The sequence below is a fragment of the Dermacentor andersoni genome, chromosome 6 (assembly GCF_023375885.2).
Source record: "Dermacentor andersoni chromosome 6, qqDerAnde1_hic_scaffold, whole genome shotgun sequence".
Lineage (NCBI taxonomy): Eukaryota > Metazoa > Arthropoda > Arachnida > Ixodida > Ixodidae > Dermacentor > Dermacentor andersoni.
This window is the reverse complement of record NC_092819.1, coordinates 17,151,743-17,175,616: the sequence shown is the minus strand read 5'-3', so window position 1 is coordinate 17,175,616 and position 23,874 is coordinate 17,151,743. Positions and strand designations below refer to the sequence as shown.

General features: G+C 45.3%; 1 protein-coding gene across 1 annotated transcript in view; it reads left to right on the top strand.

Annotated features, from left to right (window-relative positions):
• LOC126521268 (midasin) overlaps positions 1-23,874 on the top strand; it is a 386,114-nt gene that overhangs the window by 101,147 nt on the left and 261,093 nt on the right. Inside the window, exons 18-21 of the mRNA XM_050169921.3 lie at positions 7,210-7,326; positions 8,982-9,270; positions 21,431-21,671; positions 22,812-23,175. Coding sequence (XP_050025878.1) covers positions 7,210-7,326; positions 8,982-9,270; positions 21,431-21,671; positions 22,812-23,175 — 1,011 coding nt within the window. The remainder of the gene's footprint in view (positions 1-7,209; positions 7,327-8,981; positions 9,271-21,430; positions 21,672-22,811; positions 23,176-23,874) is intronic.

Here is a 23,874-nt window from a genome sequence, read left to right as displayed (position 1 = left end):
ATTGGCAAAGAAAGTCTCAAAAACCAGTAAGTGGCGAGGCCTGGCGGTGGAATCTTTGTACTTCGGATATATTCTATGGTATTACTGTAGGTAAGTCGACTGTTATTAAGTACAGCATAATTATTGCCTAATATTGCAGTTTGTGTTTATTAGACACTCGTGCTTTGCTCTATGCTTTGGAAATCAAAAGCACATGCATCGCTACGGCAACACGCTGAATTGCATATCACATGTAAAAGCGTCATTTCGTTTTCGATCCTATTGGTTTTCATTTTGGCTCATTAAATACCAAAGCAGTTGGACAGGAAACCATGAAGACACGTAGCTATTGCCGCAGAAGTATTTTAACACTTTGGAAAGCATGAATCACGGGACTATCAACTTGATAAGCAAAATAATACTTTCTTACAGCTATGGCCACGCTTGTCATCTGGCTCTCACTAATGCCGGCATATAATTGCTATAATGCTCACCTATCACTGTTTTCAGCATGCTTCCAGTGAACGACTGTCTCCTCACGGCAGATAGAAAAATTCGGATAAAAAAATTTTTCATGGCGTTTTCTGCATTACCACTTCATGATTAGACCCTCTGACCAGTAAGCTTCCCATTGCACTTAAAAAAAAAATTAGGCACATTGTTAATTGGTTGTCAGTCCCTTTAATGGAAAAGCCTGTCAAGTAAATCAGTGTGAATGTTGATATTATAAAGAAATTGTATGTGTCATGCAAGAGACAAAAATGTAAAATGTTGACCAGTCAGTGTGCATGCGCCTGACACCTATGGTAACCCCGATAGCGACCCCGTTAGTGGCAGCGTCTGTCTTGGCGAAACTTAGGGGACTGTGAATGCTTTGAGCACATGTCATCTCTCGTCGTAAACACCTGTTTTTAGCCTGTCCAAGGAAAATTTTTGAGCAATAAACGTAGATCACAATTTTTGATTAGGGTATTTACTCGATTGTGTGCCTGTTTTAAACTAATATTGGGCTAAAAACTGTCTGTGCGGTGCACACGGACAAGAAACCTTAAATAAAAGTGCTTTTGCACCGTTCGTGTGTTTTTCCTCATAACACGGATGTATTGCGGCAAAGCTAGCTTAAAACCGTGTGGCGAAGCTAACTCTAGAAAACCAGCCACTATTGTCCAATTATCCTTTTTGCTAAATATTCAAGTGCACGTTGCCTATTTACTTTGTTTAAAAGCTTTAATGTAATTTTTACGTTAGTTTACGACTTAGAACACATAAAAATTGCATGTGCATTTGATTTGGGGGTGTGTTAGAATTGGGTAAGTGCTGCCATATATATCAGCAGTGTGTTTGACATTTTCCTGCATCTTGGACTGTACCCACATAATACTTAGTCTCCAATCACAGTGCGAAGTCTGAGCCGTCTTAATTAGTGTCACTGAGATGTCTAATCAGGATAAAAGCATTGGTACGGCACTATGTTCTGTTTAAGCTTCCTCATGTCATTGCAGTAGTCTAGCTTTTTAATTTCTGCATTCTGTTACTTATGTATTCTTCTCGTTAACCTCCTACATGCTTTCACTTAGGCAGTTGCTTCATGGTTTGCTGCTCATTAACCTCCTTGTATCTTTAACATCTAGTTAACTAGTTCAATTGCATTAAATTTTGGTCTCATTTTTCCAAGAAACAATTACAGTTAGACCTCGATACAGCGAACTTCAATATAACAAAATTATCTATATAACAAAGTATCTAACTTTTCATAACCTCCTGTGCATAGAACACCATGTAATTAGAACCTCAATATAACAAAGTGTGTCTGTGTGCGATTTCAACATAACGAAATTTCGCTCCCACAGCAAAAGAATGCCAAGACATTAAATGGCAATTTCTGAGGACGCAGATGGTCGAATGATTAAATTACAAGCGGCTGCATGTAAACACACCTTTCAAATCGTGTCTGGTGCGACAAGAGCGACCGCGGAAGTAAAGCTGCATCACGTTCCATATAAAGTCCAAGTGCGATAAGATCCTATAGCGCCTTGCCCTTGCACACTTTGTGCTTTAGGCGTGAGTGAAAGTATGCGATTGTTGGAAAAAAGATGGTGGCTTCACGTACGAGTGCCGCCTCCCCGTGCGAGTAAAGGGAAAGAGGGGGAGGGGACAAAGTACACGGTAACGCGATCAAGTGCGCAAGTGACGGGGGAGTTGTAAGCTGGCACGTGTCTCGGCCATGGCTGCTCATGGCTGTAAGCGCAGCTGAGCGCATACATAGCCCCGCACCTTGCTTTAGAGGTAATCTGCCGTGTGTACAAAGAGTGGGCGTACCGAGAAGGCATGGCATCATGTAAGTTGTCTTCCCGCACAATTAATATTGAAGGTTGCCTAATCTCGAGTTTCGGTGACCCTTTGGAGCGAGAGGCAGACAAAGCATTCTCTCCCCCCTGCCGGCACTTTTCCTGATAGCGTCGTCCCAGTGCAGGAGACGCTACCAGCTGCCAGGGCGGAGTGCACACAGAAGTGGGGCTGGCTTCACTTAATTCGTACCACCTATGTGAAGTTATCGTTGACGTGGCATGAAAACGTATCATTCTTCGCCGACTATCAAATTTATCAAAATGAATTGTTTTCTCATTCAACATTGCTTTGTTCAATTGCCCGATACAGTTGAACCCACTTATAACGATACCGGTTTTAACAATCTATCGGTTATAACAATGAGAAGCTGCTGCACCGTCGACTTTTGTATGTTTTCCATAGTGAGATAACCCGCTTACTACAATGCCCCGATGCTGCATTATCAGTTATAACGATGAAGTCTGGCTACTGGGTGTTTGAGCCGAAAGGTAGTGAAATGCCAAATCCTTGAAACGAAAAAAAGATAATGAGAAATTTGAGCCGCTGCACGATGGGCCGCTCCTCTATCAGCTGCTGCGCGGCTCTCTCCCGTCGCCCTTCCACCCCTCCGAACACGAATGGGCTGCGCCCATAGCTTTACGCCGCCCCTCCCTCCGAAACACAAATGGACTCCGCCAACTGCGCCGCAAAAAGATTAGGCAGATTGCTCGCATGTTGCTCGCTGGCTCCTCATTCAGTGCAGTTCTGCGAATAGCTTAATCGCTCGCATTCGTTTTTGTTGGTTGTGTCGAAGTCGTTCCTGGCCACGTGGTTTCTCAGGCTCGTTTGACTCGCTGCCGAAACGGAAGATGGCTGATCCGCCCTCTGATCATCGCCAATGGACGACGTTGCCGGTGAAAAGAAAGTGCACGGCTATAGATTTTAAAACTAAGTGCTTCTAACTGATGAGACGATTGTCGCGAATGTGCTTGCATTGGATCGCGGCAGCGATGATGTGGTAGGGCAGGCTGCCTCAACGTTGCCCTCACAGGAGGCTCATATTTCAGCCCCTCCGGGGCTTCGTTTTTGCAAGGAACCTTCCACTGCACTAAGTGGAGTGCTTGGATGCCTTGGAGAAGGATGTCGGCAAACTTCGTGTAAAGTATGCATGGCTGACGGACACAGGAGTTTCTCGTGCAAGCCAGTGAGAAGCACGTCACGCGATGCTTGTGGCGATCTCTCCTCAGCATTTCTTCTGGTTTTTTCAAGCTGACAGGCTGCCACGGCAGCCTTCTCGCAATTTTTTAAAGGCTCCTTTTGGCGCCACCAAAGTGATGCTTCGGCGGTGCTTGCATATCGCTTGCCACCCGTGACACCTCTTTGCAGTTGTTATAGCAGTGCCATTCTTTAACGCCGGCAGCCACAGCTTGTTACACTCAATCGGAGCACCCAGGAAGCAGTTAAATGAGTGAACACAATGAGCAGCCGGATGTAGGAAGGTGGTGGGGAGGGGCACATGCCTCCCGTCCATTTTCTCACATCAGCTCTGCCATCCCCCTATTTTGATTTTTTGATGCAACCCAGTTATAACAATTATCGGTTATAAAAATGGAATTTTCGTGGCACTTGAATACTGTTGTTAGTGAGTTCAACTGAAATTCAGAAATTTTTGCGGCCCCTTTCCGTGCAAGAAAAATCGATCGGCGACTCTACTTATTTGCATAAAAGGTTGAATTTATTTTTGATACAACAAAATTTCGATAGAACGAAGCAAATTGCCCATTTTTACCTCCCGTATTTACTCGCATAATGATTGCACTCGCGTAATGATCGCACCCCTGAATTTTGTCGTCAAAATTCGATTTTTTTTATTTCCCGTGTAATGATCGCACCCTGAACTTGCCGCAGCGATATGTCGTGTGCCAAGTCTAGCTAATAATGATCGCGCTTACCATCTGTCGAATGCTACGCGAACGACTCATCTGCACGCACGAAACATTCTTAAGTAGATGCCTCATTTCATTACTTTCATCACTTTCCGCACTTCCATGGCAAAAAGACGTACAACCAAACTTGCCTTTATTATGGGTAGGCTTTATAATGGTTGTGGTCAACAAAAACAAAAAAGGCGCCTTTCGATTCTTTTCATCTGCACTCGTGAGCACGCAACAAATCGCGCGCGGCAATGACAGTAGCCACGTTTACACTGATACGTTAAAAGTGTACCCTATTCATACGCCGACGCTTTTAACACAGCTAAGATATTCGCCTACCCTTAGCGGAAACGTGCCGTGTTAGGATAGTAATGAAGACAGATGCCGCAGTTTCCGCAGCACGCCGGCCATGTGTTTCTATGTCACTGGCAGCTAAGCATGCCCATCTCTGTTTCTGTCCCCTCAAAGTGGACATGGCTACGTTATTGCCGCAAACTTGCTGATATTAACGATATTATTCATCACTGATACGGAAGAAACTGTTTCAATGCACGTAATGTACTCACGAGAAGAAAAAAAAAAGATCGCGTTCGGCGCGTTTGGCTTGCTCCGGCGGCCGCCATTTTTGTTTTGGTGTCCCGCACCCGCATCCCGCAGCAAACGCGGGACGAAAAAAAAAAATGTTTTTTCTCGCGGGAAATTTAACCCGCGTAATGATCGGACCCCTGAATTTGCGTCAATTTTTCTGACAAAAAAGTGCGATCATTATGCGAGTAAATACGGTACTTTGTTATATCGAGGTTTAACTGTAATTCCAACATACAGTAGTTCTTTACATACGAGTTTGCAGCTGCTTCTCTGCACGACAGCAATTCGAAAATCGATTCGAATTTGCCTCAAACTCAAAATCTGCTATTTGCACATTTTTTAGGTGTGTTTCAGACCACATGAAAACATTTTTAAATGTTTGTGGTACAAGTTCACCTGGTCAGAAATCTTTAGCTGCTCACACATTCAACAAATATATTTTTAAATTTATTTTCAGGCACGAATGTCACTTGCCAAACGAGAGAATCCTCTGCCCTGAGCCATTATTTCGACAATGGCATAAGACATTTACTCCATGCTAAGGATTCTCTTGTTCAACTGCTGTTGAACATTTCAAATATCAATTTTCTTGGGAAGCCTTTGCCTTAGTTAAATAATTATTCAAATTCCCAGGCTAGATTTAGGACCTAGATATAATAGTTATTGTAAACATTTATGTGAACACACATCTTTGGAAGCTGTTTTGTCCTTGTTAAAGCATTGGGCCTCTTCGATTTTCGGAGTTCTGGTAGCTCACTGGCAGCCAGATGGCAGCCAGCTAGTTCCGGTCCTGATAGGAAGTCATGTGGGCTGGGATCCCAAGACAACCCGAACCTGCCCAAAGTTTGCAAAATCGAACGCCGGGACAACTGGCCAAATGTGAACATGCTACCAGCATGGCAGCGCCCGGCAAGGCCGATGCGCGCTCGGCTTAGTCGGCCCATTTATGCGTTGCCAGCTTGAAAATATATAGTTGCATTCAGGGATACGATCACTCGCGCACTGGGCCAACCTCACCTTTCGCAGCGCAACAGATGGCGTCCGATGACAAGACGCGAAATCGCGTGTAAGTGATTGTATACTCAAAAGCGATAGCTCGAGGATCCCTGCTCGCAGCGATCATGTCGCCCACCGGCGACATTGACGAGTTGGCGTTGTGTCATCACAAGATATGAAAAAGCAGGTAATCGGGTACGTCTCATACGCATAACATTTCGTGCCGGCCTGCTTAATTGGGCTTCGATTTCAGAAAGTTTGTTGTGGCTGTTTGTGCTTCTCATTTTGACCCTAAGGAGCTGGAGACGTGGCTGGCGCATGAAAATGCACGCCGCCTGTGACCAGCGAAACGTTTCACACGAAAAACAATGTTGGTCATGATCATGAGAGCAATAAGCCAATGTACGTGTCTCTAATGTACGTGTGCCTATTACTCAATCAATGCATTCTTAGATCAACGGCCTGCAGTTCGAATACATATCGGTTTCGAGCTGCTGCCCAAGCATACGACAGAGAGACGGAGCGAACACGGGCTAGCTGCAAAGCCTTTGCTAACTGCAGAAAAAGGAGATACCTTCGCATACATACGCAAGATATGTGAAGAGGAACGCTGCCAGAGAAAGACGAAACCAAAATGCATCGCAATATATGAATGAGCGTCTACAACTTGCGTGGAACACGATGCAGATAACATGCACGCATGAGAGCATGGCGCGCTGATCACCGCCGCGAAGAAGCATTCAGGGGACAGACACACATACACACACAAAAGCTTCAAACGGTTTACCACTGCTCGTATCACACCGCTTCACAATGCGGAAGGGAGCGTTAGCACCTAAAAAGATAATGCTAGAAGTAAGGAAATCCGAAGGTGACCGTAGACAGTTGGCTGAGCGAGATAAATTTAAGTCCTCAAGCGCCCGCGTTGCAGTCCGTGAAGTCCCTGCAAAGATGGCAGCGAGCGCCCATCGGCTCTTTTAGTCGTCTGCTAGCCAGAGAACTTCCAGAGAGCAGCCAGACTAAAATCGTACTGGCAGGTTCTGCCAGCCCGCGGGTAGCCAGAACCGTCCAGCCCGAGCAAAACGAACGCTCGGTGCGTGGCACGGTGGGCGGAACAACCCGAGAAAAATGAAGGCGCTCTGGCTGGCTCTGGCAACCCGCTGGTAGCCAGAAGTGGAAAATCAAAGAAACCCACTGCTTGAACATCTGAGATGCTTGAATATGCTAATACAAGCACAGAATAGGCATGTTCAATCTACAGATGCTTATTGTAACATTGCTTGTGTAATGCTCAAGATTTCAATTGTTCATGTAACCATTTTTTTAAGAGTCTGTTTCTGTGAAGTGTTGTTCATGGTGTTGGCACACCTTGATCTGTTCGCAGGTGCTGGATGACAACAGAGAGTTGTTTGTGCCTGAAACACAAGAAGTAGTCCGGGCCCACCCACATTTTATGCTCTTTGCAACCCAGAATCCACCTGGCCGCTATGGTGGCCGGAAGGCGAGTACATAAAAGATGTCATTCACCATGTTCTTGGTAGATTTCTTAAGCATGGGCAGTTGATGCTTATTCCTGAAAGTTGAAATCTTGCCCAAATATTGCATCTTGAACCTTTTTCTTGACATTATGCAGCACTTTTCCGACTCCAAAGTAATGCGTTCTGTTTCTTGTACATGTTGTAGTGCAATAACAATTCAATTCTTAACTCCTCTATCCCTTCATAGTATAGATAGAGACAATCGACTGTGAGTGACTGTATATTGTTGTTACTTTTACAGCATTTATATCAGCTCTGGTTTTAGATTTCCTGACCCATATATAGCTACTGCCAGTTGCATTGATGCATAATTAGTAAGCTTGGCATTTGCCTTAGCAAGGGAGCTCATAATTTTTAATGAGACCCGTCATGGGAGCCAAGTAATCATACTCCTTTTCAGTAGTTCCGTGCAGCAGAGCAAAGGCTACACGATTCACAAGCGCAGATTCTTGTGCAGCGAGATATAGTACTACCACAGAGATGCAGTGCTCGTTAAACTAAATGGGCTCGGCAAGCGGTCTTGTCAAGAGCCGTTTACTTGGAAGCTTCTCTGCAGATTGCATAGCATTTTATTGCTCGAGTTTGTTTCATTCTTCAGTAAAATATTTATTGAACCTCTATGATACTGCAAATAAAGTTATCGATTTGTTTGAACTGAAATTTGCAGCCAAAAAAATACACTGCTGTCTACACGTATTCACACTTGTAGACAGCACAGCCACAACACCACAGAAGACTCCCTCCTGGGTAGTGCTTTGTCCTTTGCAACAATGCTGTCCGCAGACTTGCTTGTGTGGTATCATTAAAAGATGCTTATTGGTTCCAAGGTTCCAATAAGTTGGCATTAAACGTGCATGGAACAGTGCGGAAGGAGTGCAGTAAACGTGCACGAATCTTAATTAAGAAAACGGCTGCACTTCCGAATGTCAGCAAGTGCACCGTTTAGAAGTGAATGCTACAAGAGTGATCAAGAGATGGCGTCACCATCCTGTGTGACACGCTGGCCAAGTGCTCCTTCTGAACCCTCTGCTTCCGCTATCTGCAATCTTTCTCTATATTTCGAAATATATCTTTAAGACATGCACTATTTCGTTGTCAATGCAAATACGGAACGAGTTGTCTACCTCTGCTATCACAACAGCTGATCTCGCTGTGCAGTTCCAATCTTAGTAGCTGATGCCGCCGCTTGTGTTGCAGCGCTGACTTCTAGCAGATGACAGGGCACAGAAGGGCATCTTTAAGATGTGTTTGCTCCCCAGATTGGTCGAAGATGCCTGTAGGTTCCACAGTGCTGCACTGGACTACTGAAAAAGAGTATAGCGTGTTCTGCTGCTGAACATGAGGTTGCAGGTTTGATTCCTATTTGTGGGAGCCGTGTTCTGATCGGGACAGAATGCAAAATTGCTTGTGTACCATGCTTTGGGCACACATTAAAAACACTAGATTGTCAAAATTAATCTTAAACCTTCCACTACACCATCCCTCATAGTATATTGTGCGGTTCCAGGACATTAAACCGTATAATATTAATTTTTCTTAGGACATTTTTAGTAAGCTGCCATGACAGGTTTAACGGGACATAAAATTTATAAATCTCTCTGACCATGTTGTTCTGTAGGTGCTGTCACGTGCTTTCCGCAATCGGTTTCTTGAGCTGCACTTTGAGGAGTTGCCAGCAGAGGAGCTGGAAGTCATCCTAGAGAAGAGCTGCTCTTTGCCGCGCTCACTCAGTGTCAAGATGGTGTCTGTGATGACAGAGCTTCAGCTGCGCCGTCGTGAAACAGGTGTCTTTGCCGGTCGCCATGGTTACATGACTCTCCGTGACCTCTTCCGTTGGGCTGAACGCTACCGCCGAACTCCTGACCCGGGTGGCTTTTATGACTGGGACCAATTCTTGGCTAATGAAGGTACTAACCTTAACTTATGTCAGTTGTTGCTCTTTGTTTAAAAAGTGTTGAACTAGGTGTGCAAATTGAAAGAAAGTGCATGAGACAAAAAATTTCAAGATGATGTCACTACTTCTAGTAAGATTAAAATGTCATTCTTATGCAGCGAGTGCACAGAAGTGTTAATGTACTGGGAATTACGGCATACTGTAGGTGTTAGGCATTCTTGCAGAACCTTTTGCTGTCTATTGCTAGTGTCTTCATCTATTTTATCTTTAAAGAAGGTTTCACCAGATCCTTATAAACAATCAGCAAAGAATTTACCTTAGACAGTGAATAGCCACTTCTCACATTTGTTCCATCATGCCTTGACTTGTTCTTAATACTGTAATATTAAGTAAGCCATCCCTGAAATTGCAGCTGTGAAAACAGGCTGCGCTTGTGCTGTAGGTACCTTTATGCTTGGCTGTAGAACATGTAGCATCACATTAACGTCTAGTGAGTGTGACGCGACTTGCGATCAGCATTTGTTTCTTTGTTTATTGATACTGTAAGCACTAAGAGGGTGATTACAGGAGTGAAGTAAGTGAAGAAATAACAGGACAACTATACAGTGGCAAGAAATCTCAACGAAAATTTATGTAGTAACAGGTGCAGACATGCAAAGCACAAGCACAATGCAAGAATTCCAGGAAATACAGTTGCACTAATTTACCTTATACTGTTTACATGGGGCACTCAGTCAGTGCTACATCACAGCAATTAACATAATTTGTTTGATATTTGTATTGCACTGCTAGCTATGGCAATTTTTGCAATGCTTTAACCCTTTGAGGGTCAAATTATTTTGAAAAAAACTTTCCCAGGTGGTCAAATTACTTTATTGCGGATCTTGAATCTACAAAATGTATTAAGTCGGGAATAGATAGTAAAAAATAATTAGGAACAGTATTTTGGTGTCGGCATCACTCAGAACTGCAAAATGTTCAATAGTATTTCCGAGCGTGGTACTCCTTGAGACACGGGTCTACGCACAGCGCCTTATCGCAGTCTGCACACCTAAAATGCGTGTCTGTTCTCTTGAAGCGAGGAGTTGTGTTGGCGCACACATGACATCTCTGCGTGCGGCTGCCTTGGGCAGAGGTCTGAGGCACCCTCTCGCGTAAGCGCGTTGCCACGGAGAGCGAGACCTCGCGAACGGCGCTGATAAGCAAGTGGTGATAAACAAGCTAAGAGCAGTGCCAATCAAGATAGAAATCAACTTCTGCCGCCCGTGCGAGAGCGTGCCGACAAAAAGAAAAATCACGTTTCGCGCGCCTCCGTTGCGATCACGCGGCGGAACCGAAACCGCGACAGCGCGTTGCCATCGAGAGTGCGAGTACCTCGCGAACGGCGCTGATAAGCAAGCTAAGAGCAGCGCCAATCAAGATAGAAATCAACTTCCACCGCCCTGCAAGAGAGTGCCGACAAAGAAAAAAATGACGTTTCGCGCGCCTCCGTTGCGATCAGCGGCGAAACCGAAACCGCCAAAGGGGCGTTGCCGCAGTCTGAGCGACGCGCTGAAGCTAGCAATCAGCTCTGTTTATCTCACCAAGAAGGTAGCACCAATTTCAAACGCATCTTGTAAGTGCTAAGAGGTGGCAGCACCTCCCGATGAGCGCTCATCGTCATTATGGCGCGAAATTTCAAACGGAGGGTCGGAACCGTACCCGTACGGCAAAGACCTTGCGGGACAGAAAACGGACGCCGTACATGTACGGCGAAAACCTTCAAAGGGTTAAAGGGGCCCTGAACCACTCCTCGGGATTGGTGAAATAACATAGTCCACGAGTAGCATACGCTGCTGAGAACATCTCAGTCAAGTTTTGCTGGATCGCGAAGTCACCTATCTCTCAAACGCTCTGTTTTCAACAGAAGGCCCTGGCCTCACTCTCTTCTAGACCACTATTTCGTCATCGGACACACTATTTCGTCATTACCTTGGATGGCTGCTATTGGCCGGTAGCTGACATCAAGCTGCGGTCAGCTAGATGACCTAGATACCGCGGCCGCTGCGGGGTGCCGCCATGAGTCCACTGGCTAAGTGTACTGCTGCTTGCAGAGGGCAGCTTTTTTTGGCTTATGTTTAGTGCATCATAGGCACCAAAGGCGGAAGTCGTGGCATCTATGTTAACATCCAAAATTAAATTTTAACTGTGCGCCACGGTGACATTTAGAAGGCTGAGCGTTATGGGCATGTCCCACTGCGTCGTAGCCTTCGCAGTGCAAGGCATTGAAGAAGGAACGGGAGCATAGCAGAGGCAATGTTTGATTGCCAGTAACTCCGCTTCTGCTGAATGCATTGAAGTACTTTTTGTGGCAAAGTATTTATGAAATAGCCTATTTTCGTTTGAAATGCTTTTCTTCACTTCGATAAAAAGTGGTTCAGGGCCACTCTAAGAGTTCTGGGATTGGCTTCACAGAAGAATTCTCATCTCTCACCTAACAGACCTAGATTTGATTCCTAGCTCAAGTGAGATTTTTTACTATGGTGCTTACATTGGTGTGCATAGTTGTTTCCTTATGTTCCAGAACATTGGGTAATGTTGCATAAATAGCCATTACCTGTAATTAACCCTTTGAGGGTAAAAGATGTAAATATACTGGGCCGCAAACAAGTCCCAAATGGTCGATTCTGTATATTTATGATGCCGTCTGTTTGTTTGAGCCAATTTTTTGGTTCTCTGTTGCCCAGCAAGTGCATGCGTGGTCATGTGGCTGTTAGTTTTGGTTTCACCTCGTGGGCTATTTCATTTTGTCACGCTCGCAAAAACTGATGTCTACTATCTGGCTTCTAATCTCTCGAAGGTGCTCGCTAGATTGTTAGATGCTCGCTTGTCTGTTGCTCACAGGGGTGCGTCACACCTGTTCGTAGGCGAGCACTGGTATATTAGCAGCGATACCGCCATATACTAACAATTCTGCCATACGAGCGTTTCTTTTTTCAAGCCCTCGGCTTTCAAAAACTGATTGCCCTTCATTGGTGACGGAGTGAAAAATTACTGTGAGTTTCTGACACATTTTGTTTTTTCTGGCAGGCACTTAACCATAGAGTTTTCTTGCGTGTATGTACTTGCATAGACAGTTTGATTACCTAGACAGTTCCATTACCCTATGGACGTGCGCACTGGATGGTCTCCTGCAAGTGAGTCAAGTGGCGATTGCTTCAATGCATCTTGCCCAAGTGCCAAATCAGAATGTATCTATTTCAGTTGTGACGAACGACAACAAACCCACACGTTTGTTGCAAACATTCCCTTTATTACCACACTCTGCGACTCTTTCCCCATGCTGTCCTCCTGCTGTCCACCTGCACACATCACACGCTGCATGCCACCCGTGTCTTCCTTCCTCTCTTGCTGCTGCACTTGCACCACCTGGACCTTTCCCTGGCAACTGCAGCCAACCGCACGCACGGCCTCCAAGCCTCACCTTACCTAGAGCTCTCGATCCACCACTCTCTCATCACAACTCTCCTCCTCTCAAAATGTGAAGCAGTATAGGAAGAGAGAGCTGTGGTTCATGGTAGAGCACCAACTGGTCTGTGTAGGCAATAGTCCGATGATTTTTCGTAGTGGGGTCACTCAAGACAAAGTCATAGTTGCCTAACTACTTGACCACGCAATAAGGTCAAGGTTGCCGTGGTGGCAACTTGGCTGACACACTCTTGGCAGCATCTTTCAAGGTGTGGCTGTCTAAGAGCACGAGGTCACCATGTTTTATGGTTGTTCGCTGCCGATGACAGTTGTAATTGGACTGTGCTTGCCAGGCAGCTGCTTGACGTTTCTGAGCATACTTGAGGGCCTCTTCAAAGCACTGCTGGAGTTCTGCAGCAAAGGCAGGGTGTGCCACTGCTAGAGGCTTCGTATCTTCCTTGTCACCTGCGGGTTCTCATGGGGTACAGAGCTCATGGCCATAATGTGGCAAGGCTTGAGTATATTCATTATTACAAATGGGCACAATGTGATGTGGAGAGTGCTGCTGTTTCCCCTTTGCAGTGGCTCACAAATTCTGATGGGGCCAGGCAGAAGACATGGCGGCGACGTAGCGATGAACAAAGATGTTAAGTTACATTGTTACGTAACGGTCCGCTCTACGGGCTCCATGATGGAGAGCGACACATAATCTAGCCTGTACTGGACGTGGCTGAAAGGTGAAGTCCTTTGGCGAAGGACGTCTTTTATAGAGTCTGGAAAGCCCTCACTCAGTAGAAAGAGAGGGCAAACGCTCTCCACACTTGCATCTATAGGTACTAGAGTAGGGGTAGTGGGCCGAGGGAGAGGCACGGGCAATGTGCGCGCGGGAAGCAGGAAATCCGGGAAATCTTAGCAACCGCGAGGCGGCGCCATGGAGCCTTTCATCTGGGACCCGCTGTGCCACCGCTGCGCTCGCGTATTGGCCTGTCACCTGCACTCGTCCACATATGTGTGTTGTTCTGTGTTTTGTGCGCGCATTTGTTATTTTGTGTGCAGTTTTTTTTCTGACCGATGAGGTGACATGACGAAACCTCATGGGAAGAACTATTGGTTCGCTCCCAGTTTCACAAGTGTGTATAGCGGCGTGCAGAATGCGCCAAATTTGTTTGGTGTCCCCGACGATGACGAAAGGCGCTGTGTTTGGAATCGGAAAATTCACTGTGCTGATAAGCCCCTGGAGCTGACTTACACTGTGTGCGAGCTACACTTAGAAAAAAAAATACTTGCTTCGAGACTATGTTCACGTCATTGGTGGAAAGGCAGTGCGGATACCACGTGGATAGCTCTCACTTTCACCGGACGCAGTACCGACCGTTCTGCTGAATGTTCCCAAGTACCTGTCGAAGGTGCCAGCACGCGAAAGACCTGCAAGAAAAAAGGTGTGCGCAGAACCTGCAGTGTTTGGTTCGTCTAAGAAACCTTGCTTGCAAGTTGATGAGCTTCAAACAAATGTGTCGGCAATCGACGTGCAGTACATGCCGTTTGGCCTATGAAATGTGTCTCAAGTGACAGAGCAGTGGGCCGCTCATAAATTTCCCAACTATGCTGGTGCTCCTTATGTTCTTCCTTATGACTGACTGACCTCTTAAAAGTCAGTCTTACGCTGTCATGATCTAAAAGACTGTCTTCATGAATTCCGGAAGTACACAAGGTGACGTTGTCTGCCGGACGTATGTTTGCCGTTCATTGATATCAGAACCACTCTTGCACACCATGGAAGAAGCTAAACAGGTGCTGCATGACTCATTTCGTCCTGTTTTATAGCAAACCTATGCCTGGGATTCCGGGATTTCTTCGTGGCTTAACATAGACAGAAAACTATTATCATCTATGGCTCGTACCTCCGTAAGGCAGAGGCTACAAGCACTTACCAAAGTGAAGCGAACAGTGCATATATTCTCTGGAATCACGTATACAACATACAGAGCAACATAGGTTTCAGTAAAGTACAAACTTAAAACAAACAGCCAAACCATGTGCATAATTGATAATAAGACACTCCTATGCCTACATGCAATGCGAAGCATGTAGCACTCCCCGCATACGTTTCCCAGTAAAGATTAGCGTTGCGCAAACTGCCGCGGCAACGTCAGCTTGACTGTTGCATATGAAGCAGGTAGTGACGTAACTACACTTATCTATTATTATTTTTTTGTTGAATACTGCAGACATGTGGTTCAAGCAGGGAGGGCGACATATGGTACATACAAAGAAAATCAGATTGACAAAACAAACAGAACAATGAAAAACAAGATCAGGAAGTGGATTTAATTTATACAATTCCATTCGGTTACAGTTCGAGGAAAAAAAGAAAACTTATATGTGTTTGTTCTTGCAAAGTAAGGAGTTAATGCATCATGTCTGCGGTGGTGTGTTGTTCTAGTCGATAGCTGCGATAAATGTTCAGATGGGTCAAGGGATAAATTGTTAGTGTGAAGTAGTTTAAGGAATTCAAGTCTCTGTTTTTTTCTTCTAAGTTTGAGTGGTTCAAGGTTGTTAATTTCCATAAGTTCAGTGGGGGAATCACATCTGGAAAATTTGTTAAATATAAATCTGACCGCTTTTCTCTGAATTCTCTCAAGACTATTGATATTAGTTTTTGTGTATAGATCCCAAACTATGCAAGCATATTCCAGCATAGGTCTAATTAGGGAGATGTGGCATTGCGCATATGCAGGAAGAACCCGCCTAGGTACTGATTTGTATCGTAATATGCACATATAATGAGGACTACTGAAGAGCAGCATGCATACGAGGCACGGCGAATTTTTCTTCTCTCAGGCTCACTCTTTGTAGGTGCACGAAGTAGCGGCAAAAGCCAAGTCGCAGGCCGTCGAAACATAATAATTAGGTAAAGTGCATGTGAATGTCACCACGTGAATAATTTCAACCTACATTGCAAAGGGTAATCGTTCTAGTTGTCGTTCACAGCTTCGCTGTCCAACCACCTTTACAGCATGGATTCGGGCACATTTTTTATGTGTAAATAAAGCGCTCTGAAGAACTAAACCAGTGTGTACCCTGAATGTTTTCTAGTGAGTGCAGGTTCCGATAAGGCAGTCGCGCCACCAGCACATGCTTGGACTCGCATATGCCAATGAAACCTTTTGAGCTTGTGTCCTCGCAAGAAAAGAAAACAAAGCAACTCGGTTTCTTTCCCCTCTTTATCTCTCTTCCGTATATTAGAGAATGCGGTGGAGCGAATTGAAACGCGTTTTTCCAGCCGGGCGAGGAGGCATCCGACGCGTATGCATGCATGAAGGGCCCAGGTGAAAGGTGCAGCAGCGCTACCTGCGTGTTTCTGGGAAAACTGCTTCACTGCGGAGCCTTCCTACGGCCCACAACCCCTTTTCTAGTACACGATACTTGTAGCTGCCGCTCGGTGCATGGAAGCCAGCTCAATGGATTTTCTAACTGCCACTGGCCCAGCAGAGAGAAAGACACCACAGGCGTCTCCCTCATTGAGGAGGAGAAGAAAGAGGGAATGCACATGCGAAGCTTAATTGTCTCGCTCACTGAAAGGAGACAGCACTGGCAAGCCTACACAGACATCAGGGCATCACGCGCGCCATGGGGAAGGAGGCGAGAATGTGTGCACAAAGGGCTAACATATTTTTTATTTTTTGCCGTTGCAGCCTCCTGGGCGCTTTTTCAACGGTTGCGGATGACACAGCATATTTTAAATGTCTAGGCTTTCGCCGTGTCTTTGGCGGCATGACACAAATTGTTTATCATCCAGGCCAGTCGTGACAGACAGCTCTGCCAGGTGAGGGAAGTGCCGATGGGCAGGGGCCTGATTGTACTGGTGGTTGTAGCCCCAGGTAGTTGTCCCATGCTTATGTCCTGTAGACATTTGCCGAATTTCTTCCGACAGGTGCTTTGTTCTGCATCCAGAACACCGCTGAATGCCTTGTAAGGTTGAGCTGCAGTCTCTGGTTCACAGCAGGCATCAGTTTGAACTACACCGAAAACACAACTACTCAGCCGCCAAGCACGAGACGCATTCTCACTTAGCTTCGCAAGGCTTATTTTCCCATTTAAATGTCTCGCTAATCTACGAAACTAAAGCAGCAGCACTTAAATCTCACTCATGAATTATTCCTCCTGCGAAACACTTTCTTACAGAAAAGCGCAACGTAAAACCTTTAGTTCAAAAACTTGAGTCAGGAGGAAAAACAACACAAAGTTGATACTCATTGAGGTTTATTTGTGCATTAAGGGCTTTGATTGAGCTATTGGCTTTACCTTTGAGTCACCCCCTTTTTTATGCACCTCGAAATATTTTTTGGCAACGCAAAGTTCCAGTGCAGGAGAAGACTGTTTTTTTGGAAAACGCAGTTGGCTGCTGTTGGAGAACATTGAGGGCAGTGACCCATCTCAATAATGGAACCGGAACATGCAAGGAACTTGCAATCACAGAGTCAACAGTTAGCCCTACTTTGATACTGTTTCTAGGAACATTCACTCTTTGCACTGCTGAGTTTATTTTCCGTAGTACATGTTATACTAGATGTAATTTCTTTGTTAAGAATGGGCATTGTTATAATTAAGACTATATGAGGTGAGTTGCACTGTTAGCATAAATTGGTAGCCAAATGTGCAAAAATAAATGAGGTAACCTAATGGGCATAATTTTTTGAAAGTTTGAAGTGACACAACAGCTTATGTACTATCAGTGTCAAATGAAACGTGAGCAGCAGAGTTCTTGGCCCAAGCATAAGTGAAGGTATAGTGCGCGCCGCCCAACCCGCCGTGGTTGCTCAGTGGCTATGGTGTTGGGCTGCTGAGCACGAGGTCGCGGGATCGAATCCCGGTCACGGCAGCCGCATTTCGATGGGGGCGAAATGCGAAAACACCCGTGTACTTAGATTTAGGTGCACGTTAAAGAACCCCAGGTGGTCGAAATTTCCGGAGTCCTCCACTACGGCGTGCCTCATAATCAGAAAGTGGTTTTGGCACGTAAAACCCCATAATTTTAAGTGCGCGCCGCCCGGTCATCACCATTGACATACACGCGCATATCTGGTTTGGCCGCACTACGCTATCCCCCTATAGAGAGATATTTTCGCTTCTGTTCTGGTTCTTATGTTTGAAAGGGATCAAAATAAAAATAAAAACTGAAGCTAGATATTGAAGTTTACGGTTATTATTGTCGCACAGTTCGCCGAAACCATAAGTGCTATCGGCGTCACATAAAACTCAAACAGTGGTGTGCGTGGTGCAGTTGGCACCGTCATCATCAGAGATAGAGTCGCTCATGCGGTTTGCCGCTTGTGTGCCACATTCATTCTTTGAATCGGCAAATATGTGCAGCGTGGTATTGCTGGCAACCGTGACATGACAGTGGTTGGTGTGGGTATGCCGAGCGTGTTTGGCCATTTGACCGGTTTGACTCCCAAACGAGCGCAGTGTGGCCAAACTGAATGTGCGCGCCTGTCAATGGTTGTGACTGAACGGTGCACAATATACCTCACTCGTGCTTGGGCCACGTGCTCTGCTGTTCACGTTTCATTTGACGCTGATAGTACTCAATCACAGCATATGCTGTTACGAACAATGACAGGCAGACACGTTTGTCGCAAACATTGCCTTTATTACCATGCTTCGCAACTCTTTCTTCATGCTGTCCACTTGCTGCCCATCCATGCACACCACATGCAGCACACACAATGCGCCACCCGCATCTTCCTTCCTCTCTCGTTGCTGCACTCGTGCCTCCTGGTCCTTCCCCTGGCAACTACAGTCAGCCACTCGTGTGCAGCCTCTGAGAACTGCACTTTTCTTGCCTTGCCTCACTTGGATCTCTCGGTATGCTCACGCTTCCACTTTCTCCTCACAACTCTCCTCTCTTCAAAATGCATGCTCATCTTACAGAGCATGCTCATCTCACACATGCCTAATCTTGCTGCGAATATTTGCTCCGGCATGTTTCTGTCCTTAGGCATCCAGCTTGAGCCTCAAATAACAAGGTACTGCCCTTTGTGTTATACAAATTTTCTCTTCCGACTTCTTTCTTCCCATTCTTGTAATTCTCCATGGTCCTTTTTGTTTCCATTCTTTGCATCCAATTTGCTATCTCTATTTATCTCACTTTCTTACTGATAACACCTGGTTGTCCATCTGCACTTTCAATTACACTGTACTTGGTTGCCAACTTTCTTGACCTCTTCCTCCATTCTGCGTCCATGCTTTTCAGTTACAGATACTTGTGCACTTTAGCCGCCCATTTATTTTCACCCATGTTCCTGAGTCTTTCCTCAATATCAATTTTCGGATTGTCTTGGTGGGTGCTTGAGTAAGATTTTCCTTTGTTTATGTATATGCCGAGCTATTTATATTACTTGACTGTGGATGTGACTTGCTGTTGAATTGACAGCACATAAGTACTCATCTTTTTATTAAAGATAATAATTTCCGATTTCTCTGTACTAAACTTAAAGGCTAGATTTGTCGCTGCATTACCATAGATATTCACAAGTGTCTGTAAATCTCCTGTCCACTAGTAGCACCGTGTTGTCCATGGACCTTCTGTTGCACCATTTGTCCATTATGCAAGTAGGATAAACCAAACCCTAATTCGCTGTTTTCCAGTCTTTCTATGCCTTAACATCAGGTGTGAACAACATTGAAGAAAGAGGACATACTTGCTTGAATCCTTGGTGTATTTCCGCCACTTCATTACATTTTTGGCCTTGCCATACAACTTGTACTTGGTTGTCTCTATACGAGGGGCTTTCATAATGTCTGTATTATCACTGCCATAAATTTATAAAAGGTGTGCACCATAGGCATCAGAATGAATGTGCATCTGTCTACTTTTAGTGCAATGTAAAACTTGTGCTCTATATAGTACCGCGCAAAACCGCTAGGGCACCAAAACAAAAACGGCAGTGCCGATCGGGAAAGTTGAAACACATGCAGTGATCTGCTTTCTGTATTTGAAGGAACAAGATCCCAGAAGATTCATGCTAAGCTGATTGTGGTGTACGGTCACAATGCCCAAACTTACGACGCTCTTGTCAAATGGTGCAGACGATTTCAGTGCATCAAACATGCCTGGATGACGAAGAATGAAGTGGCTTCGTCTCGCTCGATGGTGAACCACAAATTGCTGTGCAAGTGGAGGCTCTAGTGCTCGCTGACCGGTGGATAACTGTTGCAGAATTAGTAGACCAGGTTATCATGCGTTCAGGTTTTGTGCGCAACATGCTTCACAACAACCTGCACATAACGAAAGTTGCCGCATGCTGAGTTCCGCATGTTTTGATGCCACTGCAAAAAAGATTTGCAGGAGGAAGCAGCTGCAAAAATGTTGAAGCTTTGCAGCAGTGACTCCAGCGACTTTTTTGACTGCCTGATAACCATGGATGAGTGTTGGGTGTACAGTTATGACCCGGAAACTAAACTGCAAATCAAACAATGGAAGCACAGAAACTCACCCGCGCCAAAAAAGGCAAAGGCTGTGCCATCATCAGGCAAGGTCATGCTGAGCATTTTCTGGGACTGTCATGGTGTTCTCACAGATTGTGCCCACAAAGGCAATACTATTACAGGAACGTAATATTGCGAGTCTCTCACCAAGTTTGGTGAGAAGTGCTATCAAGGCAAAGCGCAGTAGAAAGCTCACGAAAGTCATCTGTCTGCTCCATGACAATGCACCGGCTCACTCAGCACAGTTTACAGTGACGCATGCAGCCTCCTTCGGCTGCGAAATTCTGCTCCACCCACCATATTCACCCGACCTCGCACCAAGTGACTTCTTCCTCTTCCCTCGCATGAAGAGCACACTGCACGGGAAACAGTTTCGGTATGACAGAGAAGTGATCACTCAAGTCGAGCACTTCCTGAACTCTCAAAATAAGGAGTTCTACTGCGATGGCCTGCGGCGGCTCGTCCATCATTGGCAGAAGTGCATGACCTTGGGTGGTGATTATGTAGGGAAAAAATAAACTTCCACTCACATTTCATTTCTTGGTCTCTGTTCCTTCATGCCAATAATACGAACTTTATCATAAACGCCCCCCATATATCTGCCTCAGCAGCTTGATGAAATTGTCATTATGTTTTCGTACTTGAGAATATCCCATAACAATTCCCTGTCTACATTGTCGTAGGCTCCCTTAGTATCTAGAAATGCTGTCCATAAAGGTCTACTCTGAGCTACTGAAATCGCAATGCGTGAGTTAGTACCAACATATTATCCTATAAGTGTCTGCCTGGTCTGAACCCATTCTGTAGTTCCCCCAGTACATCATTTTTCTCCACCTACTTTGGCAGTTCTAATTCTATGGCTTACATTGCCATTCTATAAATCGCCAATGTTACTGCAATTATCACTTTTGCCTTTGTATATGATGTTGATCTTGCTTTCATGCTGTCCAACTGGCATTTTGTTTGTTAATCACTTGCTTCATGACATTAATCTCAGCAGTGCCTTGCTCTTTGGACCGAGGTTTTTGATTAGCTGTATTGGGATTTCATCGGGTCCTGCTGATGTGTTATTAGGGACATTTTCTGCACAATTCCCTGTGTATCCTACATAGTTTACTTTCAGTTTGCTTGCACTGAGTGTGGACGCTTTCTGTGCTGGCACTTTCTTGCGAGTGTATTTCTTTTGCTCTGCAGTTTCGCTGTGAAATATCAGTTTCGCTGTTGCCTTCTGTTAGGATATGCCCTGTTGGCTGGACGAGTTCGCCGAGCCCAAGAGGCACAGCTTGTGGCAGAGGTGCTGAGCAAAAAATTAAAGCGGCAAGTGGATCCGGAGAAGCTGTTCTCTAGGGTGCCATGCACAGTTGCTCCTGAGGGATTCAAGCATCTTGTGTGGACAGCTGATGCTCGACGCATGGCATACTTGCTGCAGAGGGCACTTCAGTTTGATGAACCTGTCCTGTTGGTAGGAGACACAGGGTGAGCAGCTAGCTGTTTCCTATTCTTGAGCGTCTCATTTTATGCCATTTGTTGCACGGTCTTTTCCAGGTATTATGCCTGTTTATCCATGCTAGAAGAAACGAGAAAAACAAAGTGCAATAAAAGAATAGTCAATCATCTTAGTAATTGCTATGCATTTGTTAAATTGAGGAAGTATGGATTCTGTTTATGTTGCTCTGCTAATGTTGTGGACCTTCATTGTTGATGTGCTCACGGTGTTAGTTTTCATGTCAGGGCATTCTTCTTACTAGTTTTCAGTGATAAATGTTTAGGGACATATTGGTGCACTGGTGAAAGTGAAGGTGAGGCGCAGTTGAAAAGGGTGTAGAATTTAATAAAATAGTAAAGGAATAGTCACTGATGTATTTTATTGAAAATTTAAATTGAATATTCTTGTATGACTCAATTTGAATGGTCAGTTCTGCTGTGGTGCTCGGTCAACTGCTCCTCAAACACATTAGGCTGTGGAGAAGGCACATATTCGCTCATATCAAAGTAAGCCAAAGAGTAGGATGAATTCAGCTGCAAATGAGATGCTTTCTGTAAGACTTGTTGTTGGGCGAGTTGGTTCATACTGTGAGGAAATCTACGAAGTTCATACTGCGAGACAATGTGATTACATGTTTCGCATATGTTTGACTAAAGACATATATTGACGAGCGACGAAGAATAAAGTTATAGCTGAAAGTTAGCGCCTGTCCGTGTGCCTTACTGCGTCCTTGTCTTTAATTCTGCGCAGTCCATTTATTTCCTCGTGAGATCCTTTCTTTTGAGGAAATTAATGCAGAGTTTCATTCATTGCTTTGTGCTTCATTTTGTGGACTTCCACTGAATTCCTTTGTCTGAACAAACAGCTCAAACAATGGAAAAAAGCATTGGAATTACGAAGACAAACACCGGTGGAGTTCACACTTTCATGAACATGTGTGAGAGATCATTTAGCCTTGTTAGTGGCTGTAGAGAGTACGGGACAGTCTCGAGGTTCTTGCATGGAGTAGTGGCCATTGAGAACACTGGAGGTGCTTTGAACCATCATGTGCAAACTGCTGCTGTTCATATGTCCCATCTGTTCTTGCAAGCCTTTTGTCTCAGCTGCTCCTTTTATTTTTTTTTTGTCAGGTGTGGTAAGACTACAATCTGCCAGTTGCTGGCCCTGCTAGGAGGACAGCAGCTTCGTACTGTAAGCTGTCACCTACACTCAGAGGCGGGCGACTTGCTGGGAAGCCTGCGACCAGGCAGGGAGCCAGAGGGCCCCCTTTTCCAGTGGGTGGACGGCCCCTTGGTGGAGGCAATGCTTGGTGGTGAACCCTTTCTGATTGATGAGATCTCCCTCGCTGAAGATGCTGTGTTGGAGCGTCTGAACAGCCTGCTGGAGCCCGAGCGCACCCTGCTGCTACCAGACTGTGGGCGCGAGCTGGTGGCCAGCCCAGGGTTTCGCCTCTTGGCGACCATGAATCCAGGAGGCGACTTTGGCAAACGAGAGGTGAGAACTCTTTAGGCTAAAATGTGGAACACTGCTGTTGCAGATTCCAGGTTGACATGAACAGGTCTCGCACTAGACAAGGTGTACTAGCTAACACAGAGTAAGTATATATAAAAAAAAAAAGAAAGAAAGAAAAATTGATGCCTTCTGTGTAGATGAAATCAACTGTATGGTGTTACAGCATCATCATCATCAGCCTGGTTATGCCCACTGCAGGGCAGAGGCCTCTCCCATACTTCTCCAACTACCCCGGTCATGTACTAATTGTGGCCATGTTGTCCCTGCAAACTTCTTAATCTCATCCGCCCACCTAACTTTCTGCCGCCCTCTGCTATCCTTTCCTTCCCTTGGAATCCATTCCATAACTCTTAATGACCAGCGGTTATCTTCCCTCCTCATTACGTGTCCTGCCCATGCCCATTTCTTTATCTTGATTTCAACTAAGATATCATTAACTTGCGTTTGTTCCCTCACCCAATCTGCTGTTTTCTTATCTCTTAACATTACACCTATCATTCTTCTTTCCATAGCTCGTTGCGTCGTCCTCAATTTAAGTAGAACCCTTTTCGTAAGCCTCCAGGTTTCTGCCCCGTACGTGAGTACTGGTAAGACACTGCTATTATATACTTTTCTCTTGAGGGATAATGGCAACCTGCTGTTCATGATCTGAGAATGCCTGCCAAATGCACCCCAGCCGAT